This window comes from Misgurnus anguillicaudatus, chromosome 19, assembly GCF_027580225.2.
Source record: "Misgurnus anguillicaudatus chromosome 19, ASM2758022v2, whole genome shotgun sequence".
NCBI classification, from domain to species: Eukaryota; Metazoa; Chordata; class Actinopteri; order Cypriniformes; family Cobitidae; genus Misgurnus; species Misgurnus anguillicaudatus.
This window is the reverse complement of record NC_073355.2, coordinates 43154836-43179589: the sequence shown is the minus strand read 5'-3', so window position 1 is coordinate 43179589 and position 24754 is coordinate 43154836. Positions and strand designations below refer to the sequence as shown.

General features: G+C 40.2%; 2 protein-coding genes across 2 annotated transcripts in view; both read left to right on the top strand.

Annotated features, from left to right (window-relative positions):
* The first annotated feature begins 9138 nt into the window (after nt 1-9138).
* On the top strand, nt 9139-11323 carry LOC141351162 (paraneoplastic antigen Ma2 homolog). Its single transcript, XM_073857706.1, has one exon. It carries the CDS (start codon nt 9863-9865, stop codon nt 11312-11314), a length of 1452 nt encoding a protein of 483 aa, XP_073713807.1. The 5' UTR covers nt 9139-9862; the 3' UTR covers nt 11315-11323.
* A 5215-nt stretch (nt 11324-16538) lies between these two features.
* Nucleotides 16539-24754, top strand: part of LOC141351161 (uncharacterized) — a 510144-nt gene continuing 501928 nt past the window's right edge. Inside the window, exon 1 of the mRNA XM_073857705.1 lies at nt 16539-16674. The gene's annotated coding sequence lies outside the window, so the exon portion shown is untranslated. The remainder of the gene's footprint in view (nt 16675-24754) is intronic.

Sequence of the window (24754 nt, the reverse complement as noted above, 5' to 3'; positions counted from 1 at the left end):
ATGTCTGTTTTTACAAAATATTTCAATTTCAATTGGGGTCATATTAACAGATTAATAATTTTTTACATACCTTCAGAACAACCAAATCAAGCCCATTTTTGTGTGTGTTTATGTATAGATAGGTTATTTAAGAAAAGTCACAAAATTGTATATCTCTAAGATGAAGGGAATCACTTTTTTAACTAATGAAATGTCGATTGGGGTCATTTAGACCCAAAGGACCAATTGAGGGTTAAATTGTTCTTTAGTTGCTTGCTTGACACTAGACCCAATATTTTTTAACCAATATAAAAATATAAATCACCAAAATACGATTTTATTTGAACCAACCAACACACGTCATTGTTCCTTATACTTAGTAATGAATAAACATTCCTAGATCCCAGTTTAGATTTAGTCAATAGTCAAGAAATACATTACAAAGATTTGTAGTATTTTTATGCAGTTGTATCTATGATGTTTTTTACAAATAACATCCACTAATATGGGAAGATTATTATGGTCAGCTGTTGGTTTGTGCTTTGTTAACATATTGGTCTACAAAGGTTTAAAATGCATAACAATGTGTAGTATGTAAGCTTGTAATGTTAATAAATATCCTAAGAACAAGATTAAAAAAGACTAAGGAACATTTAATTTATTGTATATTATAATAATACCACTGGCTTAGTGTCATTTTCTTTTTGTCGTTATTATGAACATCTGATGTGAGATGCTTCATCAATTTTAATAATTATTAATTCCTTAACGTATTGCATTTAAATAAATAATAAATGTAAAAATATTTATTGTATTTAAAGGTGCTCTAAGCGAATAAACACGTTTTAGACCATAAATTATTTTTTGTTACATACAGCAAACATCTCCTAATCTATTTAACTCAAAGGGAAATAATAAGTACAATTAACTGTAATCAATTGTACAAATTAATACGATTTTAATTGATTAAGCAGAAAAATAATAACAATTAATTAATGCATTCGTCCAGCGAATATACTCATAATTGTACATTGAGAAGTTAATTCTGTGGCCTTTAGAAAATTACAATTTTATTGCTATGCAGTATTGTTAGCATGTAGCTTTAAGATCTTAAGGCAGATTAAGTGACATTGATTTCATGAGCATTGAACACAGAAACAATTCAATTGTGAAATGCAAAACCGGTTTATTATACTACAGTACGTTACACAAAAAAACATACGATACTAACTACACATATAAACAGACAAGAACATAAAACAGAGAGAGAGAGAGAGAAAAGAGAGGAAAATAAGAGAGTAAAAGAAGGGCAATATCATTATAGACTTCCGCACAAACCATCAGAAACTCTGAGAATCGCCTTAATTAATAAGGGGCAATAACTTAGCACAAAACTTGCGTTGGCATTTGTGAGGCGCGTGTGCACTTCCAGATGTGTGTGCGCATATGGAAGAGTTTGTGGTCACGTGACGGAGTCCTTGGAGGTGTCCGTAGGAGTTGTTCCTTTTTGCGTTAGTCTGTCAATCTGTCCAGAAGTCGAAGTTTGTCCCAGGTCGCAAGTGCCCGAGAAAACTGACCCAAGAGAAGGTCTCACATCGAGACCGGCTGGGTGCCGCGGCCTCCTTGTTGGCATTTATTTATATAAATATTACATCAAGTCAATTATGAGAAAGTGGATGAGAAAAAAGCTTAAATCATCATGCAAGTAATACAATAACAAAAGATAAGAAATGTTTACATAATAAGTACCGTTTTTAGTGACTAGCAATTGAATAGCTTTTCCAATTTTTCCAAGAGTTTTATGCATCTGTTATTAACCAGTTGAAGTGAACATTCAGAATGGAAAAATAATGCAGTCAAATTTACAAACCAAACTACTTAAATTACGAAGTGTCCTTTTTTTGGATTAATATATTATGGTACTGAATAAATAAAGGTAATAAATGAATCCATCTAAAACAGTGTGTTGTAAGACAGTGGTTCTCAAACTTTTTCTATGTGTGGCACCCCTTGTGTACGGTGCATTCCTTCGCGCCCCCCCCCCCCCCAAAGAAAATCGATAACAAAAACTGTTCTAAAATTTAACATTTTAATTAAACCAAACATATTAAGTTATACAAAGTAGTGCTGTTGGTTAGGTTTAATTACACAGAATTCATGATAAATGAATGTATTTTATAAAATGTCATAAAACTGGGGCCCCCCTGGCACCATCTTGCGGCCCCCCTGGGGGCCCCGGACCCCAGTTTGAGAGCCACTGTTGTAAGATACTCATGTTTTGTTTACTGTATAAATCACATAAACAGCAGGCAGGCCTATAATGATCCTGACTGGTGTTGTGTCTCTGTTACCAGTGTGCAGCGTTTAGTGCAAATATTTTATCTTTAGCGGTGCCTGCTGAGAAGAGCTGCTGCTGTTGGTTTATATGCTGAAGGTGGGACTTAAAATTTCATTGGCTCCCACTGATGTTTGTCACTGACTAAACTGAGTAATTTAACTCAGTGTTTATTTTATTTTTATGTTTACAAATGTTTATTTTATTTTATCAAATTTTCTCCATACAGAAGCACTGCATGTCTATTTGATGTATGAATCAGCATGTTTTGTTAATTTTAATGTTATTTGCGCATTAAACTAACCCCCCTGGGAAAAATATAAAATTGTGTTTTTAAAGATATTTATTTATAAACAAGTGAACAATGCAAATCAAAGAAGAAATTTATTTAGCTATTTAAGACGTGCCATTTTGGTAGGCAGATTTTGCAAGCTGCAGCTGTGTTGAATGTTTCTTGACTATGTAGCCAGTGTTGCCAAGTCCGCTTATTATAAGCGACTTTGGGCTTGTTTTTCTGTAAAGTCGTGTTTTCTTGGGCTTGTTTGGGTAGTTGCTTATTTGGGCTTGATCCCAACTTAAGAGTTTGTCTAGCCTGTTCTCTCTGTCCCTCCCCTTTCCCCATACACACAGGAGACCCACATCCCACCCACATCCTGCTTCTAATTGGTCCTGACACAGATGGAAACGAGTACTAGCCAATCAGAGGCAGAGCAATCAGATTTTTTTCTGGTTAGGTAAACGTAGTCAGTGACGTAAACTTTAAATTAATGCGCGTGAGTTGCGACTGATGATGACTGACTGGACTGTAGAAGAGTTATTTGGAGGAACAAATGCCCCGGGACAAAAGTGGGCGAAATATGGGGAGAAATAGACTGAGAGAAAGAGAAAGAAGTAAAAGAATGGATTTAACGTCTTGTGTGGGACGACTCAAAAGCAGTGTGCAGAGTATCAGTTAAATGTGAAATACGTGCACACCATGCAGACCTCGTACAACGTGCCACCAAAGAGAAACATAAAAAATGCAGCACCGTTCTCGTCAAGGAGGTTTACGGACATGGGGGGGGGTGCATGGAAAAGTCGCTTGTTTTGGGCTTGTTTTCACAGGCCTGGTTGCTTATTTGTCTCGCGAGATCTGGCAACACTGTATGTAGCGGAAACACTGAGGTACAGTATTTGGCAGCTTCATGAAGAGTTGCATGTTAAACCTGCTGTCATAGCTTAAAATGCAAATGTAGTCAGGGCTCAGAGAAAACATTAGTTTTGCTCCTTGCTCTCCCCTAGTGAACAAACAAATTCATGCAAAAATATGACCAGAAGCACCAACAAGACAAATCAAGAAATTTGACAGTAAAGGTTGGACTTTTGTTAGTTTTAAGTGTTTCTTTAGACACTTGACATCTTTTTGTCAATGCGTGCACTTTTAATCTTTGTACAGCGCTACTTGAATGTGTTAGCATTTAGCCTAGCCCCATTCATTCCTATGGCTCCAAACAAAAGTTTTATTTTGTGCCACCACCATACTTACACGTGTAACTACTCACGTAACAGTCTTTAAATAGGGAAAACATGGAAGTGTTTGGTGGCTTCAAAATTCATTTCTGTTTAGAGCCATAGGAATGAATTGGGCTAGGCTAAATGCTAACACATTCACGAGGCGCTGTACAAAGATTAAAATGTATTAATTCATCTAAGATGAGGTAAGAACATAGTAAATTATTGAAAAACTGTGTTGTTTTTCTTTAAGAGCATGGGGAAAAGGTTAAATAATTGATGACAAAATCTTATAGAATTAAATACACAAGAAAATTCTCCAGTACAGATAACAACAGACCACTTTACCTTTCAAAAACATCTGTAGTCATCACATAATAAACAAAACAAACAAACTGCATGAAAATCCTAAAGCAAGTGCAAAATATAGCTGCAAGCAGTGATGGCAGGCCCTTGCACGTTTTATTATCGCTACACGGTGCCTCAGAGAAAAAGATGCACGGTGGGCAAGTGCATCAAGTGGGTAAATATCGGTGGACTATTTTATGTCGTTACTGACCCATTTGGGGACTGCAGGTAAAAGTAACCCAACATTTTGGACAAACGAGGGCACTAGTACCCACTAAAGAGACACACTATTCCGGAGACTCACAATAGGCACATTGATGCGATCGAAAGCCAAACATACACCCTGCGTGTCATCAAAATTTTTTTTTTTGCCTTGTTTATAAGACGCTTCTTGTTTCTCTGATTTCTACATAAATACAAATGCCCTTAATTTTCGAGTTTTCGAGCATGCTAAGGGACCCAAAGTGCACTCCAAGAGTGCTTGGAATATGATACAACCTCACATTTTAGTAGAGAAACATTTGAGCTTTGGTTTTGATTTTAGTATTGGTTGGATCCTGAACTTTCTAACTGATAAAATAGCGGCCATGCGTCCCCATGATTTGCAGCCATAAACCTTTCATGTTTCGATTCAGTACAAAGTCTTACCATTCTGTCTCTCTCTCCCCGTGTCTTCACGAAGGTGGTGGAGGGGGCTTTAAAACCCCTGAGAGAAAGCGATGTTCGCAACACAGAGATTTAGCGCTCAGGAATCTTTCTTGTTTTGGTCTTCAGGTCAACTGGGAAAGAGCAAACTCTGCCCCGTGCAGAGAATCTGTTTTCTCGGTATGGAACTGGACTTGGTTGAACTAATGGCATGTCTAACAGAAGCGTGTGTACATTTGATACTGGCTTGCTTAAATAAGTTCAAGGGAAAGATGATGGTCCCACAGTGCAGCTATCTATGGGCAACTTGTAATCTGACATACTTTGTTTTGAGCGATTCGGTTCAATAATAAGTATCTGTGTCTTATTAGAGTTTAGCATAAGGAAGTTATGTGCCATCCAGTCACTTATATCACTAATACAGTCTGTTAGTTTACAGAGCTGGTGTGTTTCGCTAGGACGAGAGGAGATGTAAAGCTTGGTATCATCGGCATAGCAGTGAAAACTTATGTTATGTTTCCTAATGATGTCTCCTAGAGGTAACATATATAAAGAGAAAAGGATAGGACCTAAAACTGATCCCTGCGGTACGCCGTATTTAACGGGGGAGTGATATGACTCTTCCTCACTTACATAAACAAAATGAGAGCAATTAGTTAGATACGATCTATACAATGCTAGCGCCTGACCACTGATGCCAACATAGTTTTCTAGTCTATTGAGTAAGATTGTGTGATCTATTGTGTCAAAGGGTGCACTAAGGTCTAGTAATATAAGGATTGAGATTTCACCACGATCAGATGTTTAAAGGAGGTCATTTGTAACTTTAAGCAGTGCTGTCTCTGTGCTATGGTGGGGCCTGAATACTGATTGCGTGTATATAGTCTTGCCAAAATACAGCAACATTTACATGAGTTGTTCATACCCATATTATGCAAAACCATTACAAAATCTTACTCATTTGCAAAGTAGACATGCAAACTTAAAAAATTTCGAGAGGAAAGTCATGGATTATGCAAACCATTTAAGATGATAGGAAGTTTTTTAGTTTAAACAAGCCAAAACATTGGGATACTACATTCTCAAAAATAATGTCTTAATAAAGGGGAGACTGTGATAGTACACGTGGCTGAGCAATCTGTGCTGTTGGTCATTGTCTCTTACTGTGAGAAGATAAGAAATAGGATTTTGTGTACACATAAAAAGTCATATCTTTTAGTTCAGCTCATGAAAAATAGGGGCAAAAACTAAATGCGTTGCATTTATATTTTTGTGTGGCTTTCCCAAATATATTGATTAAATGTACAAGAAATATTAAGGGTATCTATTAGATATAATCTGTTAGTTAAACACTTATTTCATGATGTATAAACCTAAATGATATCTGTAAAAATATATCTGTTCAATAATAATTTATTTTGGTTAATCCAACTCAGAAAATCACTTAACTAACATTAAGAGACTTTATTAAGTTACTTTAATCTTTTATTTTAGTGGTATTTACACCATTTCATAAATATCACTTTTTACAGTATAAGGGTGAACCCAATTCACATCTCTAGCTGTATATTAACACATTATTGTTTCTTATACCATGGGGCCATCAAATGCTTTAGTCTAATTTATTGAGAAATTAATCATTTGAAAATAATGAACACCTGTGGTTTAACAGCACTTCACTTTGCGCAGGTGCTGCATTTCCACCTTGGATGTGCATTATTTTCTAATACTTTATTATTAATCATTTTTAACATATCTGCTCTAATATCAGCAGCTTATTATTTAAAGGTTTTTTATAATTTGAGTTCTAACATGATGTTGAATGGAAATAAAGGAAAGTAAAGTTAGCTCAGAAATGCAATTTATGGGGATGGACACCTGACAAAATTTTACCTTGAAGAAAAGAGATGTAAAAAGGAACATATCTATACTTTGCAACACAAACCATTTAATTGTCCATTTAAAAGTTGCTGAGAAAAAGCATCTGAAATGGATGATAATGAGTTCTGGCTTCATTTAGTCATGAAACTTTATTACTGACCTTATTTTCTTTTTCCATTGATTTTTTAAGTGAGCATACATTTGCATACATTACTGACTAACAAATGTAAAGTTGGTGTTAACATATAAAGTGTGTTTTAGGAGAGTGTTGCCTGACTCACCCTTCACAGAAGAGATGAAGATTGTCATGTTTGCTCTTCTCCTCTCAGCTCATTGTGAGCTCACAACAGCTCTGAAAAGACAACACTTTTATATTATTAATGCCTCGACATGGACACAAGCTCAAAGTCACTGCAGAAGCTACTATGTAGACCTGTCCAGTCTTGACAGCTGGGAGGAAATGACAGCGATAAACATCGCAAGTGGGGTTAATGGTGCATACCCAGACAGCTGGGTTGGTCTGCGATTGATCTCTACAAACAACTGGCAGTGGAGTGATGGAGGCAATAGCAGTTTTATCATCTGGGGAACAAACCAACCAAATGATCAAGGCAATAACATCTGCGTTTATTTAAGAAATGGCCAATTGAATGACAACCCCTGTATTAATGTATACCCTTACTTCTGCTACAAGTGGGACACTGAACTGATTGTGGTTAAAGAGAATAAGAGCTGGGAGGACGCGTTACAATACTGCAGGACTCATCACACTGATCTGGCCAGTCTGCCAACAGATTTACATCTCATCCAAGCCAACCAAACCACTGCTAATACATCAAGTGTGTGGACAGGTCTACGGTTCCTGGCAGGCTCATGGATCTGGTTGAGTGGTGAGGATCCTGGAAACCTTAGTGCCCAACAACAAGCCTGTCCTGCCAATTACACTTACTGTGGATCTCTAAACCTAAAAAATCGGAACTGGGAGAACAGAAACTGTATGGAGAAACTTAACTTTGTGTGCTATTAGAGAGCAGAGTGAGTATCAAAGATTATAGATTGATGCTATATGTTATGATCATGAAGTAATGCTTTCATACTCTGTGTGAATTTGCATTGTTTTTTAACAAAATGATTAAATGTACAATGATTGCAGGTATACTGAATACTGATATTCTAGTTTATAATGAAATTTAAAAGTTTCTGTCTTTTTCAAAGGCTTTAAGAAGATCAAGAGAAATCATGACAAATGAAGGAATTATGTCTTATGTCTAGGTAGCCACTGACTCTATTCAAAATAAAAATACATAAATTATATCATATCAACTATATTTTAATGTTACTTTAACAAATTAACTCAACTTGTTTTTCTCCTTATATTATGTTTTTATCTTGTTTTTTTATAAGTTATTTCAACTTAAGTTAAACTTTAAAACGGAGGGTTAAAATAACTTGTATAATTAAGTTCAGGATGCATTTTTTGACCTAGGCCAAAATACCAAAACATCAATTTTTGTCGGTGTAACCCAGTTAAAAACATGAAGTAATAAGTGATGCTTGTAGTATCATTTAATAAGAGTATATAAATAGTGTGATTTAAAAAGGTTTAAGTTAATTTAATAAGTTATGTTTAAAAATGTTAAAAGCAGTTTAAAAATGATTGTATGTTTATTTTTTTAAGTAAAAGTTAAAGTATTTCTGAAAACTGTCTAAACCAGCATTTATGGAGTTAATGACGATCGGCAGTAGAGTGAGGGGTGCGGTTTTGCAGCGGGAGAGACGAAAGTGAGAGAGTGTGGAGCAGCAGAGTGAGCGTGACACAGAGATTTTCTGAGTTTAAAATGTAAAACTATTAGTGCACAAATCAAGATGTAACTTGTTTCTGATGATTGTTTGCACGACAACCATATGAAAAGAGTGACAAGGTGCATATTGAGAAACGGGAGGAATTTCTACACGAAGTTCAAAGACTGTTTACTTTTGTGCTATTGCTAATGCTAACGCTGCGTTAGTTGAGAAACATATGCTGAAGTCAGTTCATCACAAGTGAACAATATTTTCTAGTTAAAGTTTGACTCTCAGTTGAACAGTTTGAAGAGTTTATCTGCTGTTTTCGATCTGAAGACAGAGAAGAGGACTCATACAGAGTTTAAAGCAACCAGGACTTCACTTGTGAGTTTTACTAAACGTGGTGTTAAAAAGGAGATCGAGTTCGTGTTGTAATGCTGATCGGATGATGAGACTGCACTCGTGACTGTTGGTGAAAGGCTGGGACAGAAACATTATCTCAAGGTACCTTTCATTTTGTTTGCTCGGTGACGAGTGAAGCGGCCATTACGTTTTTGGGCCACTACGAACACGAGCAACGCATCAGGCCTGCTACGGTATTTTAGTTTGATAATAACTTTGGTTGCCGGCTTTAGATTGCATTAAGGTGTTTTGTGGGCCCACAAAAGGTTTTCTGAATTAATCCATTTGAGGGTTAATAGAGTTTAAATTGTTTTATGTGCATTTATACATGATACAGTATTGACTGTGTTTACATTTGTTGTTTTAAAAAGAGGGTTCATAGTTTACATTGAATTCTGTGCTTTTGTATGGTACAGTATTGACATTGTTTACATTGTTGTGTAATTAAGAGAGACTATTCAATTACAGTATTTCCATTTGAAAAAAGAGGAACATTTTATGTTGAAGGTTTAAAAAGAACAATTATATTTTTTATTTAATTTGTTTATTTCTTTTGAGATAATAACTTATTTTTTGAGTAAATAACTAAGAGATATATTCTTAAACTTTGTGTTGTGTTATTTTATTATTTACTTGGAAAGAGGTTATTGTTTTTTTTTGGGAAAAGACATACCTAGAAACACGGTTAAAATCTTTATTAATACTTTAACTTAAGAAAGGTAAATTCATAGTCAGGTATAGAAAACATTTCATGTGTGTATTTTAAAAGAGAAATCCAAGATAATATCTAAATTGAGTTAATAAGGGTTAACACATTTCATTAATACATTAACAGAACCCAAAAGCCCTGCCCTAGTTAATATAAATACTGAGGGGAGCGCTACATAAAATGGAGGCACTGCTGGGATAGTCTTGGATTTTTCTGTAAAAAAAAAAAAAGTTAAAAGGTAAAGAGACCGACTTAAGTTACTAAGCTAATTTACAACCAGTATCAACATGGAAAAAACTGAACTAGTGTCAGAGTTAAAACGCTGGTGCCGTGGTGAGGGTTTGGAAGAGACTCATGCACTTATGACCATCGTCCCAGAAGATGTAGAGATCAGTGAGGTGGAAGAAACACTGGGAACTATTAAGTCGCTAGGACGGGTGCGTGCCCGAGGAAGAAACTTCAGTGCAGAACTAAACCAACGGATGGTTTTGTGTGAGAGTAAAGAGACTGTGCAAGAGGAGAGGGTTCCTTCGGAAGTTATGCCTATTAAGGGTGGCGAGATGTGGCCTGTTATCATTATTGGAGAGGCTCAGACGGCTGCTGAAGAGTTTAATAGTAAACTAAAAGGGTTGCTGCAAGCTGAAGGGAAAACTATGGAGGACCTCAAATCATTATTCCCCAGTACACCCCCACCCACTAGCTCCACTGAGTCCATCCTTCGCGCTGTCGGAGATCTGTTGGAAAAGACAAGTAAACCAGCTGATGGAGGAAGTTATGGTCGACTACGCATGTTCTCAGGAGCTCTACCAACGCCACCCGGTGAGGAACCATTCGATCATTGGCTGGAGCAAGCATGGCTTTTAGTGGAGGAGACTGAAGGCTCTGATAGAGAAAAAAGACGCAGACTTATTGGAAGTTTAAAGGGGCCCGCACTTGAAATTGTGAAAGCAGCACGCCACATTAATCCTGATGCCAGCCCGAAAGAGTGTTTGGAAGCGCTTGAAAGTGCTTTTGGAAGTGCTGAGTCAGGTGATGATCTCTACTTTGCTTTCCGATTGATGCAACAACAAAAAGGGGAGAAACTATCAGATTTCCTTCGACGTCTAGAGAGGTCTCTAGCTAAGGTAATTCAAAGAGGGGGTCTACCTGCTGGCTGTAAAGATCTAGCCAGACTGGAGCAACTGCTGAGGGGTGCTATCGCCTCAGACCTGATGCTAATCCAGCTGCGCTTGAGAGAAAGGAAGGCTGCACCCCCAAATTTTCTACAGCTGTTGACTGAGATCCGTGCTGAGGAAGAGTACGAAACCGCTAGAAAGAAGCTCAGTGCCTCTGTACATCAAGTTCATGCTAATACAGAAGTGGATACACGGCAAACTGAGATCCAGAACTTAAAGGCTGAATTAAAAGAGCTAAAGTCAATGGTTGCATCAGTAGTGACCAAATCCACTGCAGTCAAAGATGATTACAGGGAGGTTAAAACCATTAGTGCACCAACTGGCTCTGAGAACCAGCAAGATGCCGAGCTGGCTGCCTTGAAAAAACAAGTGAAACGACTAAAACAGAAAACTAGCAACAAGATGCCTGAGCCTGATGCTGCAGTCACTATTTCAACCATGGAGGCTTCTAAACAGGTTCCAAACTCGCCCAAGGGAGCCCCTAGAAGGTCAGAAGATAATTTCTGCTATAGGTGTGGTGAGAACGGACATTTTGCCACAAAATGCCGAAACCCTGAGAATTAAGCCAAAGTTATCAGAAAGCTAATTCATGCTCTGAAGGTGACAAAAGACAGACAGCAGTCTGGGGATACCACCACCACCAATGTGACTAACTGTGAGGTCAAGAAAAGTGTTGTTACCTCCTCTGAGGCGGCTGGTCTCCCCGAAGGCTTGATTGGTCCACCCAGCATAGTGCCTGTGAAAGTAAATGGATATAGCTGTGATGCCTTGCTGGATAGTGGCTCACAGGTCACCATTATCTTTGAGTCTTGGTATCAAACTTACCTGTCTGATGTCCCAATACGCCCAGTGTCTGGTTTAGCCCTGTGGGGATTAAGTGAATCTGAGATCAGTTATCCTTACCGTGGGTATGTAGTAGTCGACATTGAATATCCAGCAAAGGTTGCAGGTGCCGACCAGACGGTGACAGTTCTTGCTCTTATCTGCCCCCAGCCCCGAACTGCAGACCAGACTCCTATCATTGTGGGGACAAATGCCAGCCACATCCGACGTCTCGTACAGCAGTGTAAGAACAATGGCATTGACATCACGCAGACACTGGGGATACAAGCAAGTTACAAAGACCACAATCTAACAGCACCTAGCACGACCACAGTCCTGGAAGAGGAGGGTGATATTGGCTGTGTGTTATGGCAAGGCCCTGGCCCACTGACTCTGCCCCCTGGTGGCGACTGTACTGCCGTCTGTAGAGTTGAGTACAAGCTTCCAGTAGACAAAGAAATCTTGATGGTTGATTCGTCTCCAGTAGCTCCACTCCCAGCAGGTGTGCTATTTCAGCCCATGGTGGTGCCCAGCGAAGAGGTGAACGTCAATCATTTCAGAATCTTGGTGCAAAATGAGTCCTTAACAGAGACAGCCATACCAGTTGGAACAGTTATCGGACATATGTACCTGATAGATGCAGTCACTCCTCTTTCACCTTCCAAGGCAGCTGACACAGAATTTGATGTGAACCTGATCAACTTCGGAGACTCGCCTGTCTCAGAGGAGTGGAAAGAAAGACTCCGTAAAAAGCTATCCACAAGGTCCCAGGTGTTCTCATTACATGAATGGGATGTTGGATTGGCCAAGGGAGTAGAACACACAATTCGGATGTCAGATCCACGGCCGTTCAGGGAGCGCTCTCGTCGCCTGGCTCCAGCTGACCTGGAAGATGTGAGAAAACACCTCCAAGAACTGTTAAAGGCAGGGATCATAAAGGAGTCTCGTAGTCCGTACGCATCTCCCATTGTGATTGTTCGCAAGAAGAATGGAGCTGTGAGAATGTGCATAGACTACCGATTGTTAAACAGCCGTACAATCCCAGATCAGTACACAACACCTTGTATTGATGATGTGTTGGATTCAATGACTGGAAGCAAGTGGTTCACCGTTCTTGATCTGCGAAGCGGTTACTATCAAATCGCCATGGCCGAGGAAGACAAGGAAAAGACTGCATTCATCTGCCCCTTGGGTTTCTTTCAGTTTGAGCGGATGCCACAGGGAATAACTGGAGCCCCAGCCACATTCCAAAGATTAATGGAGAAGGCTGTGGGTGACATGAATCTGCTCGAAGTCCTTGTCTACCTCGATGATTTGATTGTATTCGGCCGAACTTTAGAAGAACACGAAGAGAGACTTCTTAAAGTCCTTGATCGTCTGGCAGAGGTTGGATTGAAGATCTCATTCGACAAATGTCAATTCTGTCTCCCAAAAGTAAAATACCTTGGACATATTGTGTCAGCCGATGGAGTATCGCCTGACCCAGACAAGATCGAGGCAGTTACAAGTTGGCCACAGCCTACGCACCTGAAGGCTCTTCAATCCTTTTTGGGATTTTGTGGCTACTACCGCCGTTTCATCGCCAATTATGCAGCCATAGTAAGGCCATTGTCTGAGCTCACAAAAGGCTATGCTCCGACACAGCGGGGCAAGAAGACTGAAAAAGACAACACAAAAACTTACCTCAAAGAGTCCGAGCCCTTCGGTGAGAGATGGGACCAGTCCTGCACAGAGGCCTTCCACAAGATTATCCACTGCCTTACACATGCACCTGTGTTGGCCTTTGCGGATCCCAACAAGCCATATGTTCTGCATGTAGACGCCAGCTTGAGAGGGCTGGGTGCTGTTCTATATCAAGAATATAGGGAGGGCCTGAGACCAGTCGCCTTTGCTAGCAGGAAACTAAAGACATCTGAGAGGAACTACCCCATTCACCAGTTGGAGTTTCTGGCCCTTAAGTGGGCAGTTGTGGATAAATTCCACGATTATCTGTATGGGGTCAGATTTACGGTAAGGACGGACAACAACCCGCTTACCTACGTGTTGTCGACCGCCAAGCTCAGTGCTGTGGGGCACAGATGGCTCTCTGCCTTATCCACCTATGATTTTGATGTCCAATACCGACCAGGCAGACACAATATAGATGCCGACCTGCTCTCTAGGAATATGCCTGAAGAGAATTCGGAGGAATGGGAGACCATACCACAGCCTGGTGTGAGATCCATCTGCAAACGAATCTGCATTCCGAGTTTGGCGGGCGGTCCACAGAGGTATATAGATCAGTTGGGAGCTTCGTCTGATTGTGTGCCTGATATTTATGCTTTCCCTACTCGCCTGGAGTTGAAATCCTTGGGGCAGATGTCAAAACAGGAACTAATTGCAGCTCAGGAGGATGATGTAGCCATCAAATCTGCCATACAAGCTGTTAAACATGGCAAATGGCCGGAAGAAAATGGATCCTGTTCAGAGCACTCTCGTCTAAAGAAAGAGCTAGGGAAGCTGATGATGAAAGATGGGCTACTCCATCGCTTAAGCCAGCGGCCCTCCGGTGAAGAAATCTGTCAACTTGTCTTGCCCAGTGTGTTCAAAGAAATGGTGTTGAAGGCCACCCATGATGAGCTTGGACACCTTGGTATTGAAAGAACTACAGACTTGTTGCGGAGTAGGTTCTTTTGGCCGAAACTAGCAGGTGATGTTGAGCAGTACATAAAGAACTGTGGAGAGTGTGTCACACGGAAAACCCCCTGTCATAGGGCAGCGCCTTTACATCACATTTCAAGCAATGGACCGATGGATCTGGTATGCATCGATTTTCTGTCCATGGAGCCAGATTCTGCAGGTATCAGCAATGTGTTAGTGGTCACGGATCATTTTACCCGTTATGCGCAGGCTTTTCCATCCCGAAATCAGAAAGCGCAGACGGTGGCAAAGATCCTTGTGGACAAGTATTTCCTCCATTATGGTTTGCCAGCCAGAATCCATTCAGACCAGGGCAGAGACTTTGAAAGTCAGTTAATAAAAGAGCTCTTGAAGATGATGGGAATACGGAAATCACGGACCACTCCCTACCACCCGCAGGGAGACCCGCAGCCTGAGAGATTCAACAGAACTCTACTTTCAATGCTGGGCACCCTGGGCAGTGAAAGGAAACAGCAGTGGAGCAAACATATTGGCTACCTGGTTCACGCTTACAACAGTACCAAATGTGATGCTACGGGGTACTCACCGTATTTCTTAATGTTTGGCCGAGAAGCAAGGCTCCCAATAGACTTGTGCTTTGGAATTTCTACTGATGACCAAGCTGATGGTGGCCATTCACGCTATGTAGCCAAGCTAAAAGAAGACTTGCAAAGAGCTTACAAGCTTGCCTCTGAAACGGCCTATAAGACACATCAGAGGAACAAGAGGTCATATGATAAAAGAGTGGGGTTCCAGACACTGGATATCGGCGACCGAGTGTTGTTTAGGAACTTAGGATTGAAAGGGAAGCATAAGTTGGAGAGTCGTTGGAGTCCTATACCCTACTTGGTCATGGGTAAGATGCCCAACCTTCCAGTGTATAAAGTGAAACCAGAGGATGGAAGAGGAGGAGTTAAAACTCTCCATCGTGATCATCTTCTGCCGATTGGTCATTTAGTGAGAATGCCAACAGTGGAAACTGAGGACAACTCGCGTGTCAAGACAAGACCAAGAACAAGAGCTGAAACACAAAAGAGGTCAAAGGAAGTCTTACCTGAAGTACAGGAAGCTTTTCAAGAGTCACAGTTTACAGATTCCTCTTCAGATGTGGAGTGGAGTTATGGACATGGAAAACCCTACAGTACTTACCTGAAAGAGATCCTGACAAAGGAACAGACAAAAGAAAGTGTTACTGCTGGACAGTCAAATCTCATCCAAGATGATAGTGATTCCTCTCAAAGGTCAGATGGAAATCCTGCTGAGGATAGCTTGTCAGAGGACAACAGTTCGGAGGAGGAACACCACAGTATGAGAGAAGAGGATGGAGATCAAGATTCCGTTCCTGAGGAAGAAAGTGATCCAGAGTCTGATAACCCTTGCCACGATGAGCATCCAGAGATAATCACTAAGACAGATGTGCTTAGCAAATCTGAAAGTCGTCCAAAAAGGGTAGTGAAACCAGTTATCAGGTTAACTTATGATGAGCCTGGTAAGGCAAAAGATCAGCCTCTAACTATTGTGCATAGAGGTGTTATCATTAAGATTGGCAAGAGTTAATTTAAAGTAGTCATGCACCTTTTCCTCTAATACACTTAAAAAATAGAGTTCATTATGTTTGATGAGGACATCAAAAACATTTAGAAGGGGGAGGGTGTAACCCAGTTAAAAACATGAAGTAATAAGTGATGCTTGTAGTATCATTTAATAAGAGTATATAAATAGTGTGATTTAAAAAGGTTTAAGTTAATTTAATAAGTTATGTTTAAAAATGTTAAAAGCAGTTTAAAAATGATTGTATGTTTATTTTTTAAGGGCAAGTTAAAGTATTTCTGAAAACTGTCTAAACCAGCATTTATGGAGTTAATGACGATCGGCAGTAGAGTGAGGGGTGTGGTTTTGCAGCGGGAGAGACGAGAGTGAGAGAGTGTGGAGCAGCAGAGTGAGCGTGACACAGAGATTTTCTGAGTTTAAAATGTAAAACTATTAGTGCACAAATCAAGATGTAACTTGTTTCTGATGATTGTTTGCACGACAATCATATGAAAAGAGTGACAAGGTGCATATTGAGAAACGGGAGGAATTTCTACACGAAGTTCAAAGACTGTTTACTTTTGTGCTATTGCTAATGCTAACGCTGCGTTAGTTGAGAAACATATGCTGAAGTCAGTTCATCACAAGTGAACAATATTTTCTAGTTAAAGTTTGACTCTCAGTTGAACAGTTTGAAGAGTTTATCTGCTGTTTTCGATCTGAAGACAGAGAAGAGGACTCATACAGAGTTTAAAGCAACCAGGACTTCACTCGTGAGTTTTACTAAACGTGGTGTTAAAAAGGAGATCGAGTTCGTGTTGTAATGCTGATCGGATGATGAGACTGCACCCGTGACTGTTGGTGAAAGGCTGGGACAGAAACATTATCTCAAGGTACCTTTCATTTTGTTTGCTCGGTGACGAGTGAAGCGGCCATTACGTTTTTGGGCCACTACGAACACGAGCAACGCATCAGGCCTGCTACGGTATTTTAGTTTGATAATAACTTTGGTTGCCGGCTTTAGATTGCATTAAGGTGTTTTGTGGGCCCACAAAAGGTTTTCTGAATTAATCCATTTGAGGGTTAATAGAGTTTAAATTGTTTTATGTGCATTTATACATGATACAGTATTGACTGTGTTTACATTTGTTGTTTTAAAAAGAGGGTTCATAGTTTACATTGAATTCTGTGCTTTTGTATGGTACAGTATTGACATTGTTTACATTGTTGTGTAATTAAGAGAGACTATTCAATTACAGTATTTCCATTTGAAAAAAGAGGAACATTTTATGTTGAAGGTTTAAAAAGAACAATTATATTTTTTATTTAATTTGTTTATTTCTTTTGAGATAATAACTTATTTTTTGAGTAAATAACTAAGAGATATTTTCTTAAACTCTGTGTTGTGTTATTTTATTATTTACTTGGAAAGAGGTTATTGTTTTTTTTGGGAAAAGACATACCTAGAAACACGGTTAAAATCTTTATTAATACTTTTAACTTAAGAAAGGTAAATTCATAGTCAGGTATAGAAAACATTTCATGTGTGTATTTTAAAAGAGAAATCCAAGATAATATCTAAATTGAGTTAATAAGGGTTAACACATTTCATTAATACATTAACAGAACCCAAAAGCCCTGCCCTAGTTAATATAAATACTGAGGGGAGCGCTACATCAACAATTTACTTTAGAAGTTGTGCATGCGTGAATAATTTAGCTGAATATGTATTTTCTGTATATTGTTAATGAATATAAAAACATATGCAGTTATTCTGTTTAATTTTGTTTACTGTGCTTTTATTTAAAGGGGACATATCAGGAAAATCAGACTTTTTCTATGTTTAAGTGCTAGAATTGGGTCCCCAGTGCTTCTTTCAAACTAGAAAATATGAAAACGAACAACTTAGAACAGTTTTGGTAAACCATTCTCTGCAAGCATGTGAAAAAATAGGTCATTAAAATCTGGGTCTGCTTGGGATGTCAGAAGGGGATCTTATTATGATAATACCACCCAATTTCAACAAACCAGAATTATGGCAATTAGTGTTTACATTTCATCAGCTCATTTGCATTTGAAGGACACAAAACAGCACATTTTTGCTCACACCTACAAAGGGGCAATTTTAACATGTTATAATAAATTATCTGTGGGGTATTTTGAGCTAGAAATTCATGGTAATGCCACGCCCAGGGGCTGGCTGTGCTTTGACTAAAAGCCACGCCCCTTCTCAACTTCCACCTCGAGGAGGTCCCCAAAGCCACCCCAATGACCAGACAACAACGAGAGCAGGTAAAATTTAAAACAATCTTTATTTATTAAATATTTAAAAAGAATGGGGAATTGGGGAAAGGGCAATTTAAAACTAAATGTTCTTCGGACTCTCCCTCCAGGGGGTCTGTAGTGCTTGGACAGGCAGGGGAAAGGGGCAGCGGGGATGTAAGCCCCCGTAAGTCGGGGGAAGGGAACGTCAGGCTCCAACCTGGTCACCTGCTAGCCGTGGCGCCCTCCTTCTTCTTCCTGGAGGCAGAATAAATATTTGTTAGACTGGTGAATGGACTCTTCACTGCTTGCGTACCTTTCTCCGTTCGTTTCCTCTGATGTTCACTTCCTCTCTTTCTCTCTCCACAGACAGCAGCTGGGACACAAGACACAGTTAATTCAACTTGGCTCTCTCACCTCTTCGCTGCATACAGCCTACGGTAAGTATGAGGTCTGTTCGGTTCGTTTTTCTGGCGTTCACTTTCTCTCTTTCTCTCTCCACAGACAGCAGCTGGGACACAAGACACAGTTAATTCAACTTGGCTCTCTCACCTCTTCGCTGCATACAGCCTACGGTAAGTATGAGGTTTATTCGGTTCGTTTTCCTGGCGTTCACTTTCTCTCTTTCTCTCTCCACAGACAGCAGCTGGGGCACAAGACACAGTTAATTCAACTTAACTCTCTCACCTCTTCGCTGCATACAGCCTACGGTAAGTATGAGGTTTGTTCGGCTCGTTTTCTCTGGCGTTCACTTGCTCTCTTTCTCTCTCTCCACAGACAGCAGCTGGGGCACAAGACACAGTTAATTCAACTTGACTCTCTCACCTCTTCGCTGCATACAGCCTACGGTAAGTATGAGGTTTGTTCGGTTCGTTTCCTCTGGCGTTCACTTGCTCTCTTTTTCTCTCTCCACAGACAGCAGCTGGGGCACAAGACACAGTTAATTCAACTTGACTCTCTCACCTCTTCGCTGCATACCGCCTACGGTAAGTATGAGGTTTGTTCGGTTCGTTTCCTCTGGCGTTCACTTGCTCTCTTTCTCTCTCTCCACAGACAGCAGCTGGGGCACAAGACACAGTTAATTCAACTTGACTCTCTCACCTCTTCGCTGCACACAGCCTACGGCAAGTATGAGGTTTGTTCGGTTCGTTTTCTCTGGCGTTCACTTTCTCTCCTTCTCTCTCCACAGACAACAGCTGGATGCGGTGCCCTCCTGTTCGAATTTAAACCACAGTCCTGGGGGGTTATTTAGTTGCATAAAGTAAGCACGGCGGACTTACGATACTTGTAATTGGATCAGGTGGGACATGCAGTTTTCCATATAAGGTCGGGGGCGGACCCTCTCGACGAGCGTGTTGGTCACAAAGGGGTGTACTCGTCGCACCGTCACACCAAGGCCGAGCGCTGCCCTCTCACGTCACCGTTAGGCGATTTTCCACCGGGCAGGGGCGCCCTTTTGTAGGGACCTCAGGACGGGCAAGATTTCCCACACCACGTTCTCTGCAACAGTAAGTATTTCGTAGAATCCCAATATCCACAATAGCATTCCCTAGTTGTACTCACGTATCCACTAGTTTCCCAGCTCTTCGCCGACGCTCTTCGCAACCCCCAAATGTCTCGACAGGACTCGTTTCAGGGCACCACTCTGTCGCTCATAGCTCGAAGCACACTCACACGTACAGTATAATAGGGTTCCACCAGGGCCGACAGCCTCTTCGTTCTCCCAGACAAAGTGTATGAAGGCGGGGGTTTGTCTGACAAGACACACAGCAATACACAGCAGAATACACAGCACCACGCTATAGTGAAAGTTTCCACAGCATAAAGACTCACCCACCACAATCGTGTACACACAAAGGACGCCCGTCTTCGCCCACTTTGCCCGAGTCCGATTGGCGATGAATCTCGCGGCCTTAGTGGTGGTCTCGTCACTGTGGCTGGCTTCGACCAAAGAACCTCCTCGGCTCACCCACCACGCTTCCCTAGGGGTAGGGCCGCTCTCCTTTTCCCGGAGGGGTTTTACTAGAAGACAGGTTAGTAAATACACAGTGACTGTACAGCAATACGGATTACTCACTCATCGATTAAAGGGTTTTTCTCTCTCCTTTTTCTCCATTCCCTTCGACCAGCAACCTCAATACTGCAACAGTACGTCTCTTCAAAACACTTCTACAGCTTCTCCACAGTTATTACTCACACAACTCGGTTACTTCTCCTCTTAATGTGTCTTCAACTTCGTTGTTTACATTCGTCTTTCAACCTTTAAGGTTAGTACTTACTTCTAAAGTCTGTTTCAATTTGAGAGAGAGAGTCCGACCGCCACCAATAGCGCGTCGAGTGAACCGTTTGGTTCGGCGTATCCTCCAATCGCCGACCGCTGTTCTTAACTAGTGACAGCTGTACTCAATTTGCCGATTTTCCTCCTCGCGGCACTACCGGAAGTTCCGGTGTTCTCTCTTTCCGGTCCGGGTGGAACACTTCCGGGCGGAACCAAAATTCCCAACTTTTGGTTCTGCCCCTAAAGATCATCACCTTGTGACAGTAACACTTTACAATAAGGTTAATTAGTTAACTTTAGTTAATGTATTACAAAAAAAAGAGGAGAAGGAACGAATAAAAAGCCTTTATTATCGGAAAGCATTCCGATTTTAATATGATGTAAGCCATACTTAATAAAGGCTTTTTATTCATTCCTTCTCCTCTTTTTATATTTGACTGAGTGCCTGGGCCTTGCTTTTTTGTACTTGGACTTTTCCCTACCCCTAGAGCATCTATCACAAACTATATATTCTACCTGAGCGCCGGGTTGAACCACTTAGTTAATGTAACTACACTGCAAAAAACTATGTGTTAATTTTCTACACATTGTGTGTGTCATGCCATCCAAGGCATTATTTCATGTTAAAATAAATGAAAGGGACAACACAAGTTGTGTGATGGGAGTGACACATTACACAGTAATTCCATTACTGTAATTCCACTACTTTCAGCGGTAACGAGCATGTAACAAATTATTTTTTAAATCAAGTAACGCAGTTACAATTAGTGAAATTTAAATGAGTTGGTTACTCGCGTTACTCTATTTTGTGAAAAATGAACACTTGCAGACAAGACATTTCTGATCTTATGTCACAGGACCGTGGTGGACGGCACAATGAATATCAACACAGAAGGTTAATGTGTTGTCCCTATACTAACACACCTTCTGTGTTATTATTCATTGTGCTGCCCACCACGGCAGTAGCGGATGCAGAACGTGACATGGGTGGGCATGGATTAAGTCGGGGTGGGCCTTGATCTATGGGTGTCACTTTTGAATAAGAAACTATAACAAGTCTATAAAATTCGTCAAACTTCACGAATCACAAGCGTATTGGTGAGAACACTCATTTAAACAGCATAGACACACACCCAAACTGCACGTCACATTTTTGACATTATTGATACTTTAAATCGTAATGCAACGTGACATTAATTAAGCCTTTTTGGTTAAAAAAAAGTTATTGGGCTGTCATAGCCTACAAAAAAAGAACATGCACACAGTGACAAGAAATATAAATTAACACAAAAAACATAATACTTTTTTAAATAGCCTATTAAAGTGTTTATTACAAATAAATTAGGCTACCAAATGCTTAAAATTAAGCTTCTAACATCATATTCTCTTCATGCAAATCAATAAAAATATATTTTCGTTCTCACATATTTAAGTTAACTTACTAAATAAAGACAAATGGAATTGCTAGAATAATGTTAGACTCTGAGGTTAAACGAAATGACAACGGGACGTCGGACTAGCGATTTTGCGAGCCCTGCATAGGTTTGTTTTGTAGAAAGACTTTCTTTAAAGTGCATTTCGTTTTGTATAAATTGTATCTTAATATTAATCAATGTTTAATCAAACAATTGCCTCGATTTAATAAATAAGAAGCAAACCAAGAACGTCGGGTGTGTTGTGGATTGAAGTAAACCCACTATATATTTCAGCAGCCTACGTCTTTCTGCTTTTAATGCATTTCTTAAATTAATGTCTCAATTACACAGTAGGCTTATAGAAAGTTATGATAGGCTATTTGTTACTTAAAAGCAACAGGCTATATTGTATAAAGTGTAAACGTGGCGTGACTTATAGTACTGGTTTACAGAGCTGGTAGGCTATATCAACATCACTAACAACATCACTGTGATCAGATGCTTTCTTTCAATTTTTTACCCCGCTGTAATATTTGTTGTGTGTTTATGTTATTCAGAGGAAAGCGCGCAGCACATATTTATAACGTGGTGTTATTCAAAATACGTTTTCCACTTTCCAAGTTCTCAAAGTGATCATGGCTGAAAGCTGCTCGGGAATATTTTTCTCATTAGAACCATAATGTAACGCAACATTCAAACTGCTTTATAATAGTTTTTAAATAGTTATCAGGCTTACTTTTAGTTTTACTGTTTTTAATATTACATGCTATTGATAAAATCAACCTGATCTCACGAATTTCTGTGGCATGGTCACGGAGTTTTGTGCTCGTTTTTCCGTGGCGTTCTCACGGATCTCCGCGTTTTTCCTTGGCCCTGCTGCGGACTGTCTTTTTCCGTGGCGTTCTCGCGGATTGGTTGCTCAACTGTTTTGTCCTATTTTCTTGCCATTTTCGCTTCGGTTTAGGGTTAGATTTACATGAAATGACATCCCTACCCAAACCCAACTCTAACCCCAACGCCAGGCGACAATTGTTTAAAGTTTAGAAAATATAAAATAATAAATCAGAAAAAATAGTATAAACCAATAGTTTAAGTGACATACTAACGCAAACACCAAATCTAACCCTAAACCGAAGCGAAAATGGTTTGAAAATAGGAAAAAGCAGTTGAGTAACCAATCCATGAGAATGCCACGAAAAAAGACAGTCCGTAGCAGGGCCATGGAAAAATGCGGAGATCCGTGAGAATGCCACGGAAAAATGAGCACGAAATTCTTTGACTATCCCACGGAACTTTGTGAGATCATGTTGGTAAAATACACCACATAAAGTAATATCCATGTTTAACTATACGGAGTAGTATTTTTTAAATTTCTGATTGGGCGGGCCAGCTGTCAATATGGGCGGGTCCAGGCCCGTCCAGGCCCGCCCATAGCTCCGCGCCTGCACCACGGTCCTGCGACATTAGATCAGAAAAGTCTTGTCTGCATTTTGTGCCACCATACTTACTCGTGTTGAGGTAAGAACATAGTAAAATATTGAAAAAGGGTGGTGTTTTCCTTTAAGTAGTTTTTACAAACAAACCTTACATATAAAATACTACTTGTGTGGATCTTGAGACAAAACAATGGTACTGATGTGGAGCCTTTATTCAAGTCCATCAGTCACCTGAACGCACAGTATAAGCAATCATGTGCAGACCACAGCATCCAGCCTCTGTCACGGCAAGTATTCACTAACACCTTCAACGATTTAAATCTTTCTCTGTTCCATCCGAAGAAAGATCAGTGTGACACTTGCTGTGCATTCAAAGCCGGGAACATCGAGGCTGCCGTGTGGGAGGAACACTGTGTTAAAAAGGACGAGCCACAAGCAAAAAAGGTAAAGGACAAACAACTTGCAAACAACACCACCTTGGTTGCATGCATGGATCTGCAGGGCCTTCTCCTGTGCCCAAAGCTTCAAGCATCTGCCCTGTACTACAAAATGAAGCTTGGTGTCCATAATTTTACCATCTACAATATGGCATCACATGAAGCAAAAAATTACCTTTGGCATGAGGGTGAAGCTGGGGTCTCTGCCAACGAGTTTGCCTCCTGCATTGTGGATTACCTTGAAGCACACCCCACTTACAATGAATTCATCCTTTGGAGTGATGGGTGTGGCTACCAAAACAGAAATCTGGTCCTGAGCAATGCCCTCTTAAAGTTTGCTACTGAGAAAAAGAAACGTGTGACACCTGAAGTACCTTGAAAGAGGTCACACACAAATGGAATATGGAAGTTGGAGAAACCGTGACATACATGTTCCAGCTGAGTATGCTGCAGTTATTCGAGGAGCTCGTTCCAATCCAAACCCATACGAGGTGAAGTATGTTGATTACAGCTTTTTCCAAGACTTCAGTCAATCCGACCTGGTAGCAAAGTTGGAGATCCTAAGCTGCATGACCTTCGAGTCAGGTCAGGTGTTTTTTTAACACACTTTTTCACAAATACATGAAACATTAGCCATATCATATTAAAATATTTGGTTTCATAAATCTAAACATGCTTTTGGTTCCCTCTCATCTCTGTGACCTATTTCCCTGACACCCCTCACCCTTCTTTTCTTTAAAGCGTAACTAAACCCCTGGTCAGAACCTGACTCCACCCACTGGCAATATTTGAAAAATGCAAGAAAAGTGGGCAGATCCCAACAGAGATAGAGGGGACGAACTAAGCTCGTACCAAGTGTGTGGTAAGATCGTAACAAGGGCGTGGTGAGCTTAAACCTGCTTACGTCACGAGTCATTTTTTGGACCCAACATCCAATAGGAAAATTCAACTGCAGTAGCCACCGTTCAACCTGAAGAGGGCAGCACTCAGACGTTTTTACACCATATATTGCAGTATTGAAACACTTTATATCCAAATGTCAAAAGAGTTACTAAAATCAATGAACAGCACTAATAAAGCATCATTCTTACAGATCATTAACTAAAAAAGTTGGTCTTTCATCCATTTTACAATGCACTTAACCA

Coding starts and splice junctions, on each gene's coding strand:
- LOC141351162 (XM_073857706.1), top strand. CDS start 9,863: ATGGAAAAAACTGAACTAGTGTCAGAGTTAAAACGCTGGTGCCGTGGT.